This window comes from Scyliorhinus canicula, chromosome 18, assembly GCF_902713615.1.
Source record: "Scyliorhinus canicula chromosome 18, sScyCan1.1, whole genome shotgun sequence".
NCBI lineage: Eukaryota > Metazoa > Chordata > Chondrichthyes > Carcharhiniformes > Scyliorhinidae > Scyliorhinus > Scyliorhinus canicula.
In genome coordinates, this window is record NC_052163.1 from 67,438,800 (window position 1) to 67,457,133 (window position 18,334).

Consider the following 18,334-nt stretch of genomic DNA (forward strand, 5'->3'; position numbering starts at 1 on the left):
AAAACAGAACAACACCCCAATAAATAACCATATCAAAATTACAAAAGTACAGAAAAAAACACAGCAACAGCAGAAACCAGCAATAAACATTACAACCGACCCCCCAACCCCTAGTTCGAGTCCAGCTTCTCCGTCCGCACGAAGGCCCACGCCTCCTCCGGGGAATCAAAATAATTATGCCGGTCCGAATAAGTTACCCACAAGCGCGCAGGCTGCAACATTCCAAACTTTATTTTCTTCTTATAGAGCACCTCCTTCGTCCGATTAAACCCGGACCGCCGCTTAGTCACCTCCGCACTCCAATCCTGGTAGGTCCGTACTACCCCATTCTCCCAATTGCTGCTCTTCACCCTCTTGGCCCAGCGCAGCACACACTCCCGATCACTGAACCGGTGGAACCTCACGAGCACCGCACGCGGGGGTTCATTCTCCTTAGGCTGCCTGGCCAGCACTCTGTGGGCTCCCTCCAGCTCCAGGGGCAGATGGAAAGATCCTGCCCCCACTAGCGAGTTCAGCATCGTGGCCACGTAGGTTGTCAGATCCGACCCCTCCAGCCCCTCCGCAAGACCCAAGATCCTCAGATTCTTCCGCCTCATACTCCTCAAAGCGGTCTTGCCACTTCTTATGGAGTGCCTCGTGCCCCTCCACCTTACTCACGAGGACCACGGCCTCCTCCTCTCGTTCAGCGGCCTGCGCCTGCAACGCCTGATTGGCAGCACCATGGGTCGTCTGAATCTCCGAAAGCTTTTTATTCATTTCCTGCAGAGAGCTCAGCACCTCAGCCTTAAAATCTGAAAAACAGCGCAGGAGAGCAGCTTGCTGCTCCTGCGCTCACAGCCTCCACTCCTCTGGTGCTCCGCCGGCCGCCATCTTGGAATCCTTCCCCCGTTTTTTCTGAGGAGCTGCTGCTGTTTTTTCCCCCTTTCCACTCATGAAATGTGGAGAAAGTTGATCACCACACCTTCTCCCACCGGGAGACGTCGAAAAAATTCCGTTTTGGGCTCTAAAAAGAGCCGAAAAGTCCGTTTGAATCGGGAGCTCCCAAATGTGCTGCTTCCTATGTCATCGCTGCCACCGGAAGTCGAGATGTAAGGTTTTAATAGTGGAGGGAGAAATTGTTTCCAGGGTCAGTAACCAGAGGACACCGATATAATGCAATTGGTGAAAGAAAGAGAGGGACTGTTTGTAACACAGTGCGTTATGCTAATCTGGAATGCACGATCCGAGTGGGTGAAAGATGCAAATTCAATAGGCACTTTCAAAAGGGACTGGATAAATACTGCAGGGAAATAATTGCAGGGCTTTGGAGAAGTGAACATGTTTCGACACTAGTTAGATAGATCTTTAAAAGAGCCAGCAGGCATGATGGACTGAATGGCCCCTTGGAACGCTTGCAAGACACTAGGATTCTAGGTATCATGATCACCCCCTCAGACTGACTGCAGAACTCAGCAGCACGGTAGCATTGTGGATAGCACAATCGCTTCACAGCTCCTGGGTCCCAGGTTCGATTCCGGCTTTGGTCACTGTCTGTGTGGAGTCTGCACATCCTCCCCGTGTGTGCGTGGGTTTCCTCCGGGTGCTCCGGTTTCCTCCCACAGTCCAAAGATGTGCAGGTTAGGTGGATTGGCCAAAATAGATTGCCCTTAGTATCCAAAATTGCCCTTAGTGTTGGGTGGGGTTACTGGGTTATGGGGATAGGGTGGAGGTGTTAACCTTGGGTAGGGTGCTCTTTCCAGGAGCCGATGCAGACTCGATGGGCCGAATGGCCTCCTGCACTGTAAATTCTATGATAACCCAGTTTCTTGTGAGTATGAGTCTGTAAACTGGTCTCAATCCACAGAAACAAGTTTGATGTCAGAACTGGAAGATGTACAGAGGCGCAGTCCAGGGCACTGCTCTCAGGCTGGGGCTATGGCAATCAACAAGTCTGGATAACAGAACTTTACTCTGTATCTAACACTGTGCTGTACCTGTCCTGAGAGTGCTTGATGGGGACGGTGCAGAGAGTGATTTACTCTGTATCGAACCCCATGCTGTACCTGTCCTGGCAGTGCTTGATGGGGACAGTGTAGAGGGAGCTTTATCTGTGTCTAACCCCGTCTTGTACCTGCCCTGGAAGTGTTTGATGGGGACAGTGTAGAGGGAGCTTTACTCTTTCTAACCCCGTGCTGCACCTGTCCTGGGAGTGTTTTGTGGGGATAGTGTAGAGGGAGCTTTACTCTTTCTAACCCCGTGCTGTAGCTGTCCTGCGAGTGTTTGATGGGGCAGTGTAGAATAAGTTTTACTCTGTATCTTTTTATAAATTTTAGAGTAGCCAATTATGTTTCTTCCAATTCAGGGGCAATTTAGCGTGGCCAATCCACCTACCCTGCACATCTTTTTGGGTTGTGGGGGTGAGACCCATGGGGAGAATGTGCAAACTTCACATGGACAGTGACCCGGGGCTGGGATCGAACCCGAGTCCTCAGTGATGTGATGCAGCAGTTCTAACCACTGCGCCACTGTGCTGTTCTAAGGTTTCCTCTACATCTAACCCCGTCCTGTACCTGTACTGGGAATATTTGGTTTGTCTGAATAACTGTAACATTTTCCCTGTGATTGGCTGCAGATTGACAGAAACAATTGAAGGTTTACAGAACCAAGTGGATGTGCTTCAAAGCCAGGTGCAGGAAATGAGAAACAATGATCAGCTGCGAGTCCGCAGGGATAAGAGGGAACGCCGGAAAACTATCCACACATTCCCCTGCCTGAAGGAACTGTGTGCTAAGCCCAGGTAACATTCTGCAGACGGTGCAGAGATAGAAACTGACCCTCGTAAACCAGAAGATAGGAATCTTGTAAGGAGTCTAGTTTGAGGGCTGATGGGAGCGTTGCCAATGGCTCCGAGTAGATATTCAGGGAGCCCTGTGGTGCAGTCCATGGTGAAGATATGGAATCAGCTGAGGGGGCATTTTAGGGTGGAAGGGATGTCTGTGTTAATGCTGCTGTGTAAGAATCATGGGTTTGGGCGGGGGATGGATAGTGTATATAGGAGGTGGAGGGAAGGAGGGCTGGTCAAGATGAGGGATTTGTATTTTGAGGAAGGTTTCCCCAGTTCCCCAGCGGCATGAGTTAGTACCTGGGACTTCGATGTTGTGGCCATTTCGGAGACATGGATAGAGCAGGGCGAGGAATGGTTGTTGCAGGTGCCGGGGTTTAGATATTTCAGTAAGCTCAGGGAAGGTGGTAAGAGAGGGGGAGGGGTGGCATTGTTAGTCAAGGACAGTATCACGGTGGCTGAGAGGACATTTGATGAGGACTTGAATACTGAGGTAGTATGGGCTGAGTTAAGTTACAGGAAAGGAGAAGTCACCCTGTTAGGGCTTTTCTATAGGCCTCTGAAAAGTTCCAGAGATGTAGAGGAAAGGATTGCAAAGATGATTCTGGATAGGAGCGAAAATAACAGGGTAGTTGTTATGGGGGACTTTAACTTTCCAAATATTTACTGGAAACACTATAGTTCGAGTACTTTAGATGGGTCCGTTTTTGTCCAATGTGTGCAGGAGGGTTTCCTGATGCAGTATGTAGATAGGCCAACAAGAGGCGAGGCCGTATTGGATTTGGTACTGGGTAATGAACCAGGACAGGTGTCAAATTTGGAGGTAGGTGAGCACTTTGGTGATAGTGACCAGTTACTGGCAAGAGTTACAGCTGGGGGAAAGGCAATTATGATGCGATGAGGCAAGACTTAGGATGCATCGGCTGGAGAGGAAAACTGCAGGGGATGGACACAATGGAAATGTGGAGCATGTTCAAGGAACAGCTACTGTCCTTGATAAGTATATACCTGTTAGGCAGGGAGGAAGTCGTCGAACGAGGGAACCATGGGTTACTAAAGCAGTTGAAACACTTGTAAAGAGGAAGAAGGAGGCTTATGTGAAGATGAGACGTGATGGTTCAGTTGGGTCGCTTGAGAGTTACAAGTTAGCTAGGAAGGCTCTAAAGAGAGAGCTAAGAAGAGCCAAGTGAGGACATGAGAAGTCTTTGGCAGGTAGGATCAAGGATAACCCTAAAGCTTTCTATAGGTATGTCAGGAATAAAAGAATGACTAAGGTAAGAGTAGGGCCAGTCAAGGACAGTAGTTGTGCGTGGAGTCCGAGGAGATAGGAGAGGTGCTAAACGAGTATTTTTTTTGTCTGTATTCACACAGGAAAAAGACAGTGTTGTCGAGGAGAATACTGAGATACAGGCTACTAGACTAGAAGGGCTTGAGGTTCATAAAGAGGAGGTGTTAGAGATTCTGGAAAGTGTGAAAATAGATAAGTCCCCTGGGCCGGATGGGATTTATCCTAGGATTCTCTGGGAAGCTAGGGAGGAGATTGCTGAGCCTTTGGCTTTGATCTTTAAGTCATCTTTGTCTACAGGAATAGTGCCAGAGGACTGAAGGATAGCAAATGTTGTCCCCTTGTTCAAAAAGGGGAGTAGAGATAACCCTGGTAACTATAGACCAGTGAGCCTTACTTCCGTTGTGGGAAAGGTCTTAGAAAGGTTTCTAAGAGATAGTATGTATAATCATCTGGAAATAAATAATTTGATTAGAGATAGTCAACATGGTTTTGTGAAGGGTAGGTCGTGCCTCACAAACCTCATTGAGTTCTTCGAGAAGGTGACCAAACAGGTGGATGAGGGTAAAGCAGTTCATGTGGTGTATATGGATTTCAGCAAAGCGTTTGATAAGGTTCCCCACGGTAGGCTATTGCAGAAAATACAGAGGCATGGGATTCAGGGTGATTTTGCAGTTCGGATCAGAAATTGACTAGCTGATAGAAGAGAAAGGGTGGTGGTTGATGGAAAATGTTCAGACTGGTGTCCAGTTACTAGTGGTGTACCACAAGGATCTGTTTTGGGGCTGCTGCTGTTTGTCATTTTTTAAAATGACCTGGAGGAGGGCGGCATCGCCACCGGGGGTAGTGGCTTGGTTGGGTGACCTGTATGACTTCCTGTGGTTGGAGAACACGAAGTATGAGTTAAGGGGCTCTGCAGGGGGGTTTGAGAAAACGTGGGAGATGTTTGTGACCGTTTTTGAGGAGCTGTTCATCGTTGGGGGGGGGGGGGGGGGGTGAAAAAAAGACAAAATCTGTACAGACTGTATATCTGGTTGTTGGAACGTATGTTTCCCGAGGTGTTTATTTGCTGTAGCCTGTTTTGATATATGTTTGTGATAAAATACATTTTTAAAAAAATAAACCAGAAGATGGTATGGTGGGGAGCTGGACTTTGTGGGGGGGTAGATAGCAGGTTAGGGTTCATGCTTTGGGGTTAGGAGGGGATTGTGGTTGGCCATGTCTCATGCTGCTAATGGCACCCTCTCTCCAGTTCCAAAGCTGAGGGCTGCAGGCGAGTGACTGATGGGTAACGGGAGACTGATGTTCAAACCTGATTCCGATTCTTTTTTCCCCAATTAAGGAACAATTTAGCGTGCCCAATTCACCTACCCTGCACATCTTTGGGTTGTGGGGGTGAGACCCACGCAGACACTGGGAAAATGTACTAACTCCAGATGGACTGTCACCCGGGGCTGGGATCGAACCTGGGTCCTCGACGCTGTGATGCAGCAGTGCTAACCACTGCGCCACCGTGCCGCCCGCCTGATTCCAATTCTGGTCAAATAGTCCAATGAAATTCGCGGTCTGTGCTCATATCTGGGGCAGGAGAAGTTGGGTTTTGCACAATAGAGCCTCTGATATTGACGTTCGGGTCAGTGAGTACAGATAGAGGCTGAAATGGAGACAAGACCATAGATGAGCCTTGCGTTAATCTGGACAATGTCAGATGTGAAATGGAAGGACTGGAAGCTTTGCATGAAGAGTCCCAGCAATGCTGGGAGCTTTGGGAAAATGGAGGTAGAGGATGATGTTTATGATGAGGATTTCCAGCAATGGTTTGATAAACTCGATCATTGACGTGGTAAATCGATCACGTGATGCTGGATCATGTGACACGCTGCCTACATTGGGACCCGAGTCGGAGAGCTGAAGTATGAATTACATCATCATTTATTAATCCAATTAAGTCTGGCTAACTCTGCACAGTTTATCAGAACAAAGTCAATTTGTTGTGACGTTTAAATCTGACTGATTGGAACATAGCTCATGAAGTAACCAGTTATTGGCTAGAAGTCTCCTCAGGTCACATGGGTTCCCTCTTTGCTGACCCAGCTGGATTTTGAGGGCTCCTCATAAGCCTCAGGGCACAATTCTCCGCTCCCCACGCGGCCTGGGAGAATCGCGGAAGGGCTCCCCGATTTTTTTTATGCCCCCCTCCCCCCGCTCGCCGAATCCCCGCGGCAAATGGCAATTCTCCGAGCCCGATGGACCGAGCAGCCGGCCGTTCACGACCGTTTCACGATGGAGGCGACCACACCTGGTCGCTGCCGTCGTGAAACGGGCGGCAGAAGCTCGTTTGGGGCTTTTAGGTGCCCGATCGGGGCAAGAGCACCACGACTGTGCTCAGGAGGGGACAGGCCCGCGATCGGTAGGCACCGATTGTTGGGCCAGCGTCTAAATCGGACGCACTATTGCCCCTCCGCCACCCCGCAAGATCAAGCCACCACGTCTTGCGGGGCGGCTAAGGGGAAAGACGGCACCGCGCATGCGCGGATACGTGCCGTCTGCGTGATAACGTCATCCGCGCATGCGCGGGTTGGAGCTGTCCAACCTGCGCATGCGCGGCTGACGTCATATAGGCACCAGCCGCACGTCATTCTCGGCGTTCGGCCTTGACGACAGCTTCAAGGCCGCGCCGCCGAGATACCCGTAGGCCCACTCCGCCGGGGGTGGGGGGGGGGGAGGAGAATCGGGTGCCGGGAGCGGGCCTCTTTCATAGCGGCTTCCGTGATTCTCCGCGGGTGCGGTCTTTGATGTTGATTGGAGCAGCCGTCAGAGAACTCTACATTTGCCTCAGTGGGAGGTCTCACCACAGGCAGAAATGTGTGAATATTGAGGAGAGAAGTGATGTATATGGATTTCAGTAAGGCGTTTGATAAGGTTCCCCACGGTAGGCTATTGCAGAAAATACGGAAGTATGGGATTGAAGGTGATTTAGCGGTTTGGACCAGTAATTGGCTAGCTGAAAGAAGACAGAGGGTGGTGGTTGAAGGCAAATGTTCATCCTGGAGTTCAGTTACAAGTGGTGTACCGCAAGGATCTGTTTTGGGGCCACTGCTGTTTGTCCTGGAAGAGGGTGTAGAAGGATGGGTTAGTAAATTTGCAGATGACACGAAGGTTGGTGGAGTTGTGGATAGTGCTGAAGGATGTTATAGGATACAGAGGGACATAGATAAGCTGCAGAGCTGGGCTGAGAGGTGGCAGATGGAGTTTAATGCGGAAAAGTGTGAGGTGGTTCACTTTGGAAGGAGTAACAGGAATGCAGAGTACTGGGCTAATGGCAAGATTCTTGGTAGTGTAGATGAACAGAGAGATCTCGGCATCCAGGTACATAAATCCCTGAAAGTTGCCACCCAGGTTAATAGGGCTGTTAAGAAGGCATATGGTGTGCTAGCCTTTATCAGTAGAGGGATTGAGTTTTGGAGCCACAAGGTCATGCTGCAGCTGTACATAACTCTGGTGCAGCCGCACCTGGAGTACTGCGTGCAGTTCTGGTCACCACATTATAGGAAGGATGTGGAAGCTTTGGAAAGGGTTCAGAGGAGATTTACTAGGATGTTGCCTGGTATGGAGGGAAGGTCTTACGAGGAAAGGCTCAGGGACTTGAGGTTGTTTTTGTTAGAGAGGAGAAGGCTGAGAGGTGACTTAATAGAGACATATAAGATAGTCAGAGGGTTAGATAGGGTGGACAGTGAGAGTCTTTTTCCTCAGATGGTGATGACCAACACGAGGGGACATAGCTTTAAATTGAGGAGTAGTAGATATAGGACATGTCAGAGGCAGTTTCTTTACTCAGAGTAGTAGGGGCGTGGAACGCCCTGCCTGCAACAGTAGTAGACTCGACAACTTTAAGGGCATTTAAGTGGTCATATGGTCATATAGACATATGGATGAAAATGGAATAGTGTAGGTCAGATAGGCTTCAGATGGTTTCACAGGTCGGCGCAACATCGAGGGCCGAAAGGCCCGTACTGCGCTGTAATGTTCTATGTTCTATGACCTTGAAGGCCATGCTGTTCAATGGCTGTTGATACAATCTATCCAGCCTAATCATTGAAACAGTGAGCGCGATTCTCCGCCTCCCACGCTGGGTGGGAGAATAGCGGGAGGGCCTCCCGACATTTTTCACGCCCTCCCGCTATTCTCCTTCCCCCCCCACGCCCGACCCACGCCACGAATCGCCGCTCGCCGTTTATTATGGCGAGCAGCGATTCTCCAAGGCCGATGGGCCAAGCGGCCGGACCTTCACGCCCGTTTCACGACGGCAGCGATCAGGTGTGTTTCCCGGTTCTTCCGACATTCCAAACATCGCCACCTCCGGACTTGGCGCCACCTATGTTTTTAGCACCGTGGACATTGCCTTAGCAAAATCCTGCCAAACCCCTCTGAGCTTCGGACATGCCCAAAACATGTGGACATGATTTGCTGGGCTTCTCACGCACCTCGCACACCTATCCTCAACCCCGAAGAACTTACTCCTCCTAGCTGCTGTCATGTGTGCCCGGTGAACTACCTTAAATTGTATCAGGCTAGCCTGGCGGATGATGAGGAGGTATTAAACCCTGCTTAGGGCATCCGCCCACAGACCCACCTTTATCTCTTCTCCTAGCTCGTCCTCGCACTTGCCCTTAAGCTCCTCCACCGGAGTTTCCTCCGCCTCGGAGAACTCCTGGTAAATATCCGATACCTTCCCTCTCCCACCCAGGTACTGGAAACTACTCTATCCTGTATCCCCCGTGGCGGCAGCAGCGGAAAGGCCGGCACCTGTTTTCTCAGGAAGTCTCTCACCTGCAAATACCTAAAACCATTCCCTACTGGCAATTTTCAAGCTGGGAAAGCTCCCGTCTATAAATAGATCTATTTATAGGCTATTGCAGAAAATACAGAGGCATGGGATTCAGGGTGATTTAGCAGTTTGGATAAGAAATTGGCTAGCTGTAAGAAGACAGAGGGTGGTGGTTGATGGGACATGTTCAGCCTGGAGTTCAGTTACTCATGGTGTACCACAAGGATTTGTTTTGAAGCCACTGCTGTTTGTCATTTTTATAAATGACCTGGAGGAGGGCATAGAAGGATGGGTGATTAAATTTGCAGATGATACTAAAGTCGGTGGAGTTGTGGACAGTGCGGAAGAATGTTGCAGGTTACAGATGGACATAGATAAGCTACAGAGCTGGGCTGAGGGGTGCCAAATGGAGTTTAATGCAGAAAAGTGTGAGGTGATTCATTTTGGAAGGAGTAACAGGAAGACAGAGTACTGGGTTAATGGTAAGATTCTTACTAGTGTGATGAGCAGAAAGATCTCTGTGTCGATGTACACAGATCCCTGAAAGTTGCCACCCAGGTTGATAGGGTTGTTAAGAAGACGCACGGTGTGTTAGCTTTTATTGTTAGAGGGATTGAGTTTCGGAGCCATGAGGTCATGTTGCAGCTGTACAAAACTCTGGTGCGGCCGCATTTGGAGTATTGTGTGCAGTTCTGGTCGCCGCATTATAGGAAGGATGTGGAAGCATTGGAAAGGGTACAGAGGAGATTTACCAGGATGTTGCCTGGAATGGAGGGAAGATCTTATGAGGAAAGGCTGAGGGACTAAAGGCTGTTTTCGTGACAGAGAAGAAGGTTAAGAGGTGACTTAATTGAGGCATACAAGATGATCAGAGGATTAGATAGGGTGGACAGTGAGAGCATTTTTCCTCAGATGGTGATGGCTAGCACGAGGGGACATAGCTTTAAATTTAAATTAAACAGATGTCAGAGGTAGGTTCTTTACTCAGAGAGTAGTAAGGGCGTGGAATGCCCTGCCTGCAACAGTAGTGGACTCGCTAACATTAAGGGCATTTAAATGGTCATTGGATAAACATATGGATGATAAGGGAATAGTGTAGATGGGCTTTAGAGGGGTTTCACAGGTCAGCGCAACATCGAAGGCCCAAGGGCCTGTACTGCGCTGTAATGTTCTATGTACACCCAGATCCCACTGCCTATAAATACTCTAAATGGTTCTGCCATTTACTGTATATTTCCCATCTGTATTAGACCTTCCAAAATGCATTACCTCACATTTGTCCAGATTAAACTCCATCTGCCATCTCTCTGCCCCTATCTGCACCCCCCACTGCCTGGGGAAAGCGGGCAGCATAATCACAGACCCCTCCCACCCGGCTTACTCACTCTTCCAACTTCTTCCATCGGGCAGGAGATACAAAAGTCTGAGAACACGCTCTAACAGATTCAAAAACAGCTTCTTCCCCGCTGTTATCAGACTCCTAAATGACCCTCTTATGGACTGATCTGATTATCACTGCACCCCTGATGCTTCACCCGATGCTGGTATTCATGTATTTACATTGTGTACCTTGTGTTGCCCTATTGTGTATTTTTTGTTCGTTTCGTGTATTAAATTATCTGTTTGAGCTGCTCGCAGAAAAATACTTATCACTGTACGTCGGTACAGATGACAATAAACAAATCCAAATCCAAAGTCTCCAAGCGATCTGTATCCTCTGATGGTCCTCATCGCTATCCTCAATTCCACCAACCTTTGTGTCATCTGCAAACTTACTAATTAAACAAGTTACATTTTCCTCCAAATCATTTTTATAGAATATATTTATATATATTACCAACAGCAAAGATCCCGGCACTGATCCCTGAGGAACACCACTAGTAGCAACCCTCCATTCAGAAAAGCACCCTTCCATTGCTACTGTCTGCCTTCTATGACCTAGCCAGTTCTGTATCCATCTTGCCAGCTCATCTCTGATCCCGTGCGACATCACCTTCTGTGCCAGTCTGCCACGTGTGACCTTGTCAAAGGTCTTACTCAAGTCCATTTTGACATCACCCACTGCCCTACCCTCATCAATCACCTTTGTCGGACTTCCGGTTGCGGCTATGCGGAGCTAAGCCGCACGTTCGGCAGCTCCCGCCAGGAACGGACCTTTGGGCTCTTTTTAGGGCCCCCAGTGGTACTTTTTCGATGTTTCCTGACTTGGGAAGGAGTCAGCAACGTTTCCCCAGCAGTATATGGCCTGGACCAGGAGTGGGGCGAGTAAGAAAGTGGTTGCAAAGCCAAAGCCGAAGCGAGGGAAGAAGCACAAGATGGCGGCCGGCGGAGACCAGGAGGAATGGAGGCAGTGGGCGCAGGATCAGCAGGAGACTCTCCAGCGCTGCTTCAGGGCGCTTAAAGCGGAGCTACTGGAGCCATTGAAGGCTTCAATTGACAAGCTGATGGAGACCCAAACGGCCCAGGGGGTGGCGATTCGAGAGATCCTACAAAGGGCCTCCGAAAGAGAGGACGAGACCTTAGGCCTCGCGGTGAAGGTGGAGATGCACGAGGCGCTCCATAAAAAATGGCAGGAGAGGTTCGAGGAGATGGAGAACTGGGCGAGGCGGAAAAATCTGCGGATCCTGGGCCTTCCGGAAGGGCTGGAGGGGTCAAACATGGGGGCCTATGTGGTCCTCATGCTAAATACGCTGATGGGAGCTGGGTCCTTTCAGGGGCCCCTGGAGCTGGAGGGGGCCCACAGAATATTGGCAAGAAGACCCAAGCCGAATGAGCTGCCACGGGCGGTATTGGTGCGGTTCCACCGGTTTGCTGACCGGGAGTGTGTGCTCAGGTGGGCCAAGAAGGAGCGGAGCAGCAGGTGGGAGAACGCGGAGGTACGGATCTACCAGGACTGGAGTGCGGAGGTGGCAAAGAAGAGGGCCGGGTACAATCGGACGAAAGCGGTGCTGCACAGGAAGGGAGTGAAGTTCGGCGTGCTGCAGCCGCGCGTTTGTGGGTCACCTACAAGGACCGACACTTTTACTTCGAGTCCCCGGAGGAAGCGTGGGCCTTTTTGCAGGCCGAGAAATTGGACTCAAACTGAGGGTTGGGTACGGGGGTCTGCATGTAACTGTGTTACATTGTGAGGGAGGGTTCTCTGTTTAATGTTGGTTCTCTGTTGTTTTCAGGGCGGGCGGGGCACTGTTTTCTGCTTGGGTTTGTTGGATGGGCTCAAGGAGGGGGGCGGACCTGCAGTGTGGGGGGCTGATGGTGTGAAGGGGCGTTGGGGCCCCACGAGGGGACCAGGCCGGTAAAGGGAGCTGCTTTAGAGGAGCTGGGGTCGGGCAGGTGGAAAATGCGGGCTTTTTCCTGCGCTGAGGGTTGAAGGGGGCGGGGCCGGAGCTGGGAAGGGGGAGGAGGAAAGCCTGCTGGTGGACACTGGGGAGGAGGGGAAGCCCCACGTTGGGAGGGGTCGGAGGAGTGGCCGGAGTCAGCAGGAGTCGGCTGACTTGCGGGAATGCAATGGAGGGAGCAACGCAGCTGGGGGGGGTCCTATCTGGGGGTGGGGGGGGGGGCGGGGAGCTACCGGGTTGCTGCTGGAATGGCCAAGAAGGAGCTGGAGCATGTAGAGGGGGTCGGGATGGGGGTTTGCCGCCGTGGGGAACGGGCTGAGCGGGGGGCGCAGGCACGTGGCGGGCTGAGGAAGGGTAATGGCTAGTCGGTGGGGGAGGGGGCATGTAGCCCCCTGATCCGGCTGATAACCTGGAATGTAAGGGGACTGAATGGGCCGGTCAAACGGGCCTGCGTGTTTGCGCACCTGAAGGGGCTGAAGGCGGATGTGGCCATGCTTCAGGAGACGCACCTGAAGGTGGCGGATCAGGTTAGATTGAGGAAGGGATGGGTAGGCCAGGTGTTTCATTCGGGGCTAGATGCAAAAAATCGGGTGGAGGGGGGGGTGGCGATCCTGGTGGGAAAGAGGGTGTCGTTTGAGGCGTCGAATGTGGTGGCAGACAGCGGCGGGAGGTATGTGATGGTAAGCGGTAAGCTGCAGGGGGAGCGGGTGGTGCTGGTCAATGTATACGCCCCGAATTGGGATGATGCGGGTTTCATGCGGCGCATGTTGGGCCGGATTCCAGATTTGGAGGCCTGATAACGGGGGGGGGGGGGGGGGGATTTTAATACGGTGCTGGATCCGCCACTGGATCGATCCAGGACGGGCAGGAGGCTAGCGGTGATTAAGGTGTTGAGGGTGTTTATGGACCAGATGGGAGGGGTGGATCCATGGAGGTTTGCGAGGCCGAGGGCCAGGGAATTTTCATACTTCTCCCATGTGCATAAGGCCTATTCCCGGATTGATTTTTTCATTATGAGTAGGGCGCTGATTGCGAGAGTGGAGGATGCTGAGTACTCGGCGATAGCCATTTCTGACCATGCCCCGCACTGGGTGGACCTTGAGCTGGGGGAGGAGAGAGACCAGCACCCGCTTTGTCGCTTGGAGGGTGGGGCTGCTGGCAGACGAGGAGGTGGGTGGGCGGGTTCGAGGTTGTATCGAGAGGTATCTGGAGGCCAATGACAATGGGGAGGTCCGAGTGGGGATGGTCTGGGAGGCACTGAAGGTGGTGGTTAGGGGAGAGTTGATCTCCATTCGAGCCCACAGGGAGAGGAGAGAGCAGAGAGAGAGCGGGAGAGACTGGTGGGGGAGATGGTGAGGGTGGGCAGGAGATACGCGGAGGCTCCGGAGGAGGGATTGCTGAGGGAGCGGCGTAGTCTCCAGGCTGAGTTCGACTTGTTGACCACCAGAAAGGCGTAAGTTCAGTGGAGAAAGGCACAGTGAGTGGTGTATGAATATGGGGAGAAGGGGAGTAGGATGATGGCGCACCAGCTCCGTAAGCGGGATGCGGCCAGGGAGATCGGTGGAGTTAAGGATAGGGGAGGGAATGTGGTGCGAAGGGGGGTAGACATTAATGGGGTCTTCAGGGACTTTTATGAGGAACTGTATCAGTCTGAACCCCCAGCGGAGGAGGGGGGGATGGGGCGCTTTTTGGATCGGCTGAGATTCCTGAGGGTGGAGGAGGGATAGGTGGAGGGACTGGGGCCGCCGGTTGAGCTGGAGGAGCTGGTCAAAGGGACAGGGAGCATGCGGTCGGGGAAGGTGACGGATGGGTTCCCTGTCGAATTCTATAAGATGTATGCAGACCTGTTGGGCCCCCTGTTGGTTAGGACCTTCAACGAGGCAAGGGAAGGTCCAACGATGTCTCGGGCGCTGATTTGCTTGATCCTTAAGCTGGACAAGGATCCCCTGCAGTGTGGGTCATACAGGCCGATCTCACTCTTAAATGTAGACGCCAAGTTGTTGGCGAAGATTTTAGCCACGAGGATAGAGGACTGTGTGCCGCATGTTATCCACGAGGATCAAACGGGGTTCGTGAAAGGGAGGCAGTTGAATACTAATATACGGAGGCTCTTGAATGTTATAATGATGCCGGCGGTAGAACGGGAGGCGGAGATAGTGGTGGCGTTGGACGCGGAGAAGGCCTTTGATAGGGTTGAGTGGGGGTATTTGTGGGAGGTGCTGAAAAGATTCGGGTTTGGGGAGGGGTTTGTCAGTGGGTGAGGCCCCGATGGCGAGCGTGGCCACGAATAGGAGGAGGTCGGAGTATTTACGGTTGTCCCCCCTGCTTTTTGCGCTGGCAATTGAACCCCTGGCCACAGCGTTGAGGGAGTCTAGTGTTGCACGTTTTACTTGAGTGTATTACGCGTTTATTGGAGTGTATTAACACGCCTCTGTTTAAAGGCCGTGTGCTTAACACTGCTACAGCTCTGTGTGTGTATTTTCAGCTCGGAGTCGCCAGGTGCCGTATATAGACACCTCACAAGTATTTCAAGGTCAGGTTCAAAGTAATAAAACTATACACCGATTAGTAAGTTCCAACGATCAATATTTATTATACAAATATAATAAATACGCATGCACACGCTAAAGACTAATGCCTATTTCTACTATTAAACGACTAAATACTTATCTAAGTAGGAACCAGCAAGGTCAGGGGACAAGGCCTTTGTTCCTTTCTGGGCTGCACCTTCTGTTCGTTACTAGTCGATTAATGTATAGGCAATGCTGGGTTCACGTAGCGAGCGTCGTTTTGGCACTTACTGAAAGATGGCTGGTGCTCAACGGCTGGTGATGGAAGACAGGATCTGGAGGCTGGAGTCGGAGTCGAAACAGCAAGCCGGAGTCAACAGCGGAGCCAGAGCAAAACAGACAGAACCATGTGCGGGGTCTATCTTTATAGGGCCCCCAATGTCCGTGCCTTTTCGGGGCAGGCCTTTACCTGCCATGTATCGATTGGGTTATTTCCCAATCGATGTCTTACAAATCCCCCCAATCTGAGGGTCTCTTCTCGATGGGTGGGGCGGTCTCTAGGGTCTTTTGTGATGGATACTTCTGGTGCCGTTTCGTCTGGGCGTCCACTCAAAGTATCCATTCAAACCCAAATGTTGCTATTGTGTGTGCCCAGATCTGGATTGCCTCATTACTATGCAAAGCGTTTTGCTATTTACACCTTTGGTTGAGATCTTCCACCTGGCCATAAACTAGTTTCGTTACGTGCAGAATGCTAATTAGCCTTTGCAGACTGCTTGTCCTGGCTAAAACTGTTTTCTCCCTACAGCCTTAGCAGTTCTCCATTTTGTTAGCCCAGTGTCCATCTTAGGTGGCTACACTAGGAACTGGAGGGGGGTGGTGCGGGGTGGGGAGGAACACCGAGTGTCGCTCTATGCGGATGACTTATTGTTGTATGTGGCGGACCCGGTGGGGGGAATGCCGGAGGTGATGGGGATTTCTCCGGGTACAAGCTCAACTTGGGGAAGAGCGAGCTGTTCGTTGTACACCCGGGGGACCAGGAGGGGGGGATTGGTAGGCTCCCACTAAAAAGGGTGGCGAGGAGCTTCAGGTACTTGGGGGTGCAGGTGGCCTTGCATAAGCTAAACCTCACAAGGCAGGTGGAGCAAATGGAAGAGGAGTTTAAGAGATGGGACATGTTGCCGCTGTCTCTGGCGGGTCGGGTGCAATCAGTCAAGATGACGGTGCTCCCGAGATTTCTGTTCCTGTTCCAGTGCCTCGCCATCCTTATCCCAAAGGCCTTTTTCAGGTGGGTTAACGGGAGCATTACGGGGTTTGTGTGGGCGCACGGGACCCCGAGGGTGAGAAGGGTGTTCCTGGAGCGGGGCAGGGATAGGGGGGGCTGGCACTGCCCAACCTCTGTGAGTATTATTGGGCTGCCAATGCAGCGATGGTACGTAAGTGGGTAATAGACGGGAAGGGGCAGCATGGAAGAGGATGGAGATGGCGTGCTGTGTGGGCACGAGCCTGGAGGCGCTGGTAACGGCGCTGCTGCCGCTCCCTCCAACGAGATATACCACGAGCCCGGTGGTGGCGGCTACCCTCAAAATTTGGGGGAAATGGAGACGGCACAGGGGGGAGGTGGGGGCCTCGATGGGGTCCCCGTTACGGGCGAACCACCGGTTTATTCCGGGGAGAATTGACAGCGGGTTCCTGAGTTGGCACAGGGCAGGTATTAGGAGGTTGGGGGACCTGTTTCTGGACGGGAAGTTTGCAAGCCTGGGTGAGCTGGAGGGGAAGTTTGAACTCCCCCCGGGGAACACCTTTTGGTACATGCAGGTAAGGGCGTTCGCTAGACGGCAGGTGGCGGAGTTCCCGCTGGTGCCGCCGCATGGGGTCCAGGATAGGGTGCTCTCGGGGTTGGAGAGAGGAGGATCTCGGCAACGTACCACGTGATGCAGGAGGTGGACGAGGCCTCGGTGGAGGAGCTGAAGGGTAAATGGGAGGAGGAGCTGGGTGAAGAGATCGAGGAGTGGACGTGGGCGGATGCCCTAGGAAGAGTGAACTCCTCTTCTTCCTGTGCGAGGCTCAGCCTCATACAGTTTAGGGTGCTGCACAGGGCTCGCATGACCAGGACAAGGATGAGCCGGTTCTTTGGGAGCGAGGACAGGTGTATTAGGTGCTCAGGGAGCCCAGCAAACCATGCCCATATGTTCTGGGCATGCCCAGCTCTGGAGGAGTTTTGGAAGGGCGTAGTGGGGTCAGTGTCGAGGGTAGTAGGATCCAGGGTCAATCCGGGCTGGGGGCTCGCGATATTTGGGGTTGCAGAGGAGCCGGGAGTGCAGGAGGTGAAAGAGGCTGGCAATCTGGCCTTTGCGTCCCTAGTAGCCCGGCGGAGGATTCTTCTTCAGTGGAAGGATGCGAGGCCCCCAAGCGTGGAGGCCTGGATCAACGATATGGCAGGGTTTATTAAATTGGGTGAAATTTGCCCGAAGGGGATCAGTGCAGAGGTTCTTCAGGAGGTGGCAACCATTCCTAGATTTCCTGGCAGAACGGTAGAAAAGGCCAACAGCAGCAGCAACGCTGCTCTTTGTTTTGGGTTGAAGGGACATGCATAGTTGATCATTGTTAATGACGGGTGTTAAGTTATTTCTTTTTTTTTGTAAAGGTGGGGGGGGGTTCTTTTCTTAGTATATTTTGTTATTGATATTTTGTGAAAATTTGAATAAAAATAATTTTTTTAAAACATCAATCACCTTTGTCACTTCCTCGAAAAACTTGATCAGGTTTGTGGGACACGACCTCCCCTTCACAAAACCATGTTGCCGCTCGCTAATACGTCAGCTTATTTCCAAGCGGGAGTAAATCCAGTCTCAAAGAATCCTCTCCAATAATTTCCCTACCACTGACGTAAGGCTCACCGGCCTGCAATTTCCTGAATTGTCTTTGCTAACCCCTCTTAAACAAAGGAAAAACATTTGCTATTCTTCATTGCTCTGGGACATCCCCTGTAACCAGTAAGAATACAAAGATTTATCCTAAGTCCCCAGCAATTTCCTCCCTTGCCTCCCTTCGTATTCTGAGGTGTATCCCATCAGGCCTTGTCTACCTTAATGTTTTTCAAGACCCCCAATACCTCCTTTACTGATCTCAACATGACCCAAACTATCTACATATCCTTCCCCAGACTCATCATCCACCATGTCCTTCTCTTTGGTGAATACTGATGCAAAAAGAGAAAAAAATTAATGAGTAGCATAAAATGGAAACCCCAAAATGTTTCTTAAACATATAAAAAGTAAAAGAACTGTTAGGGAATGGTGAGGGTGAAGAGAGGCAGTCAAGTCAATTTTCCTGTTGGAGTAAGAGGGGATGACTGAGAATAAGAGAATGAAACTCACACAGTGCAGGATGGTGGAGTAGATATTAGATAGGATAAAAATAGATCAAAATAAGTTGCTAAATAGGCTGGCATCCCTTAAAATCAACAAGTCATCTGGTCCAGATGGAATGTATCCGAGATTGCTGAGGGAGGCTCGTGGGAAGTAACAGCAGCCCTGACCAGAACCGTTCAAT

The 18,334-nt window shown here is 51.3% G+C and overlaps 1 protein-coding gene across 1 annotated transcript in view; it reads left to right on the forward strand.

The window, feature by feature from the left end:
• cdr2l (cerebellar degeneration-related protein 2-like) overlaps positions 1 to 18,334 on the forward strand; it is a 61,951-nt gene that overhangs the window by 38,597 nt on the left and 5,020 nt on the right. The window contains exon 4 of the mRNA XM_038777434.1: positions 2,612 to 2,776. Within this exon, the coding sequence (XP_038633362.1) occupies positions 2,612 to 2,776 (165 nt within the window). The remainder of the gene's footprint in view (positions 1 to 2,611; positions 2,777 to 18,334) is intronic.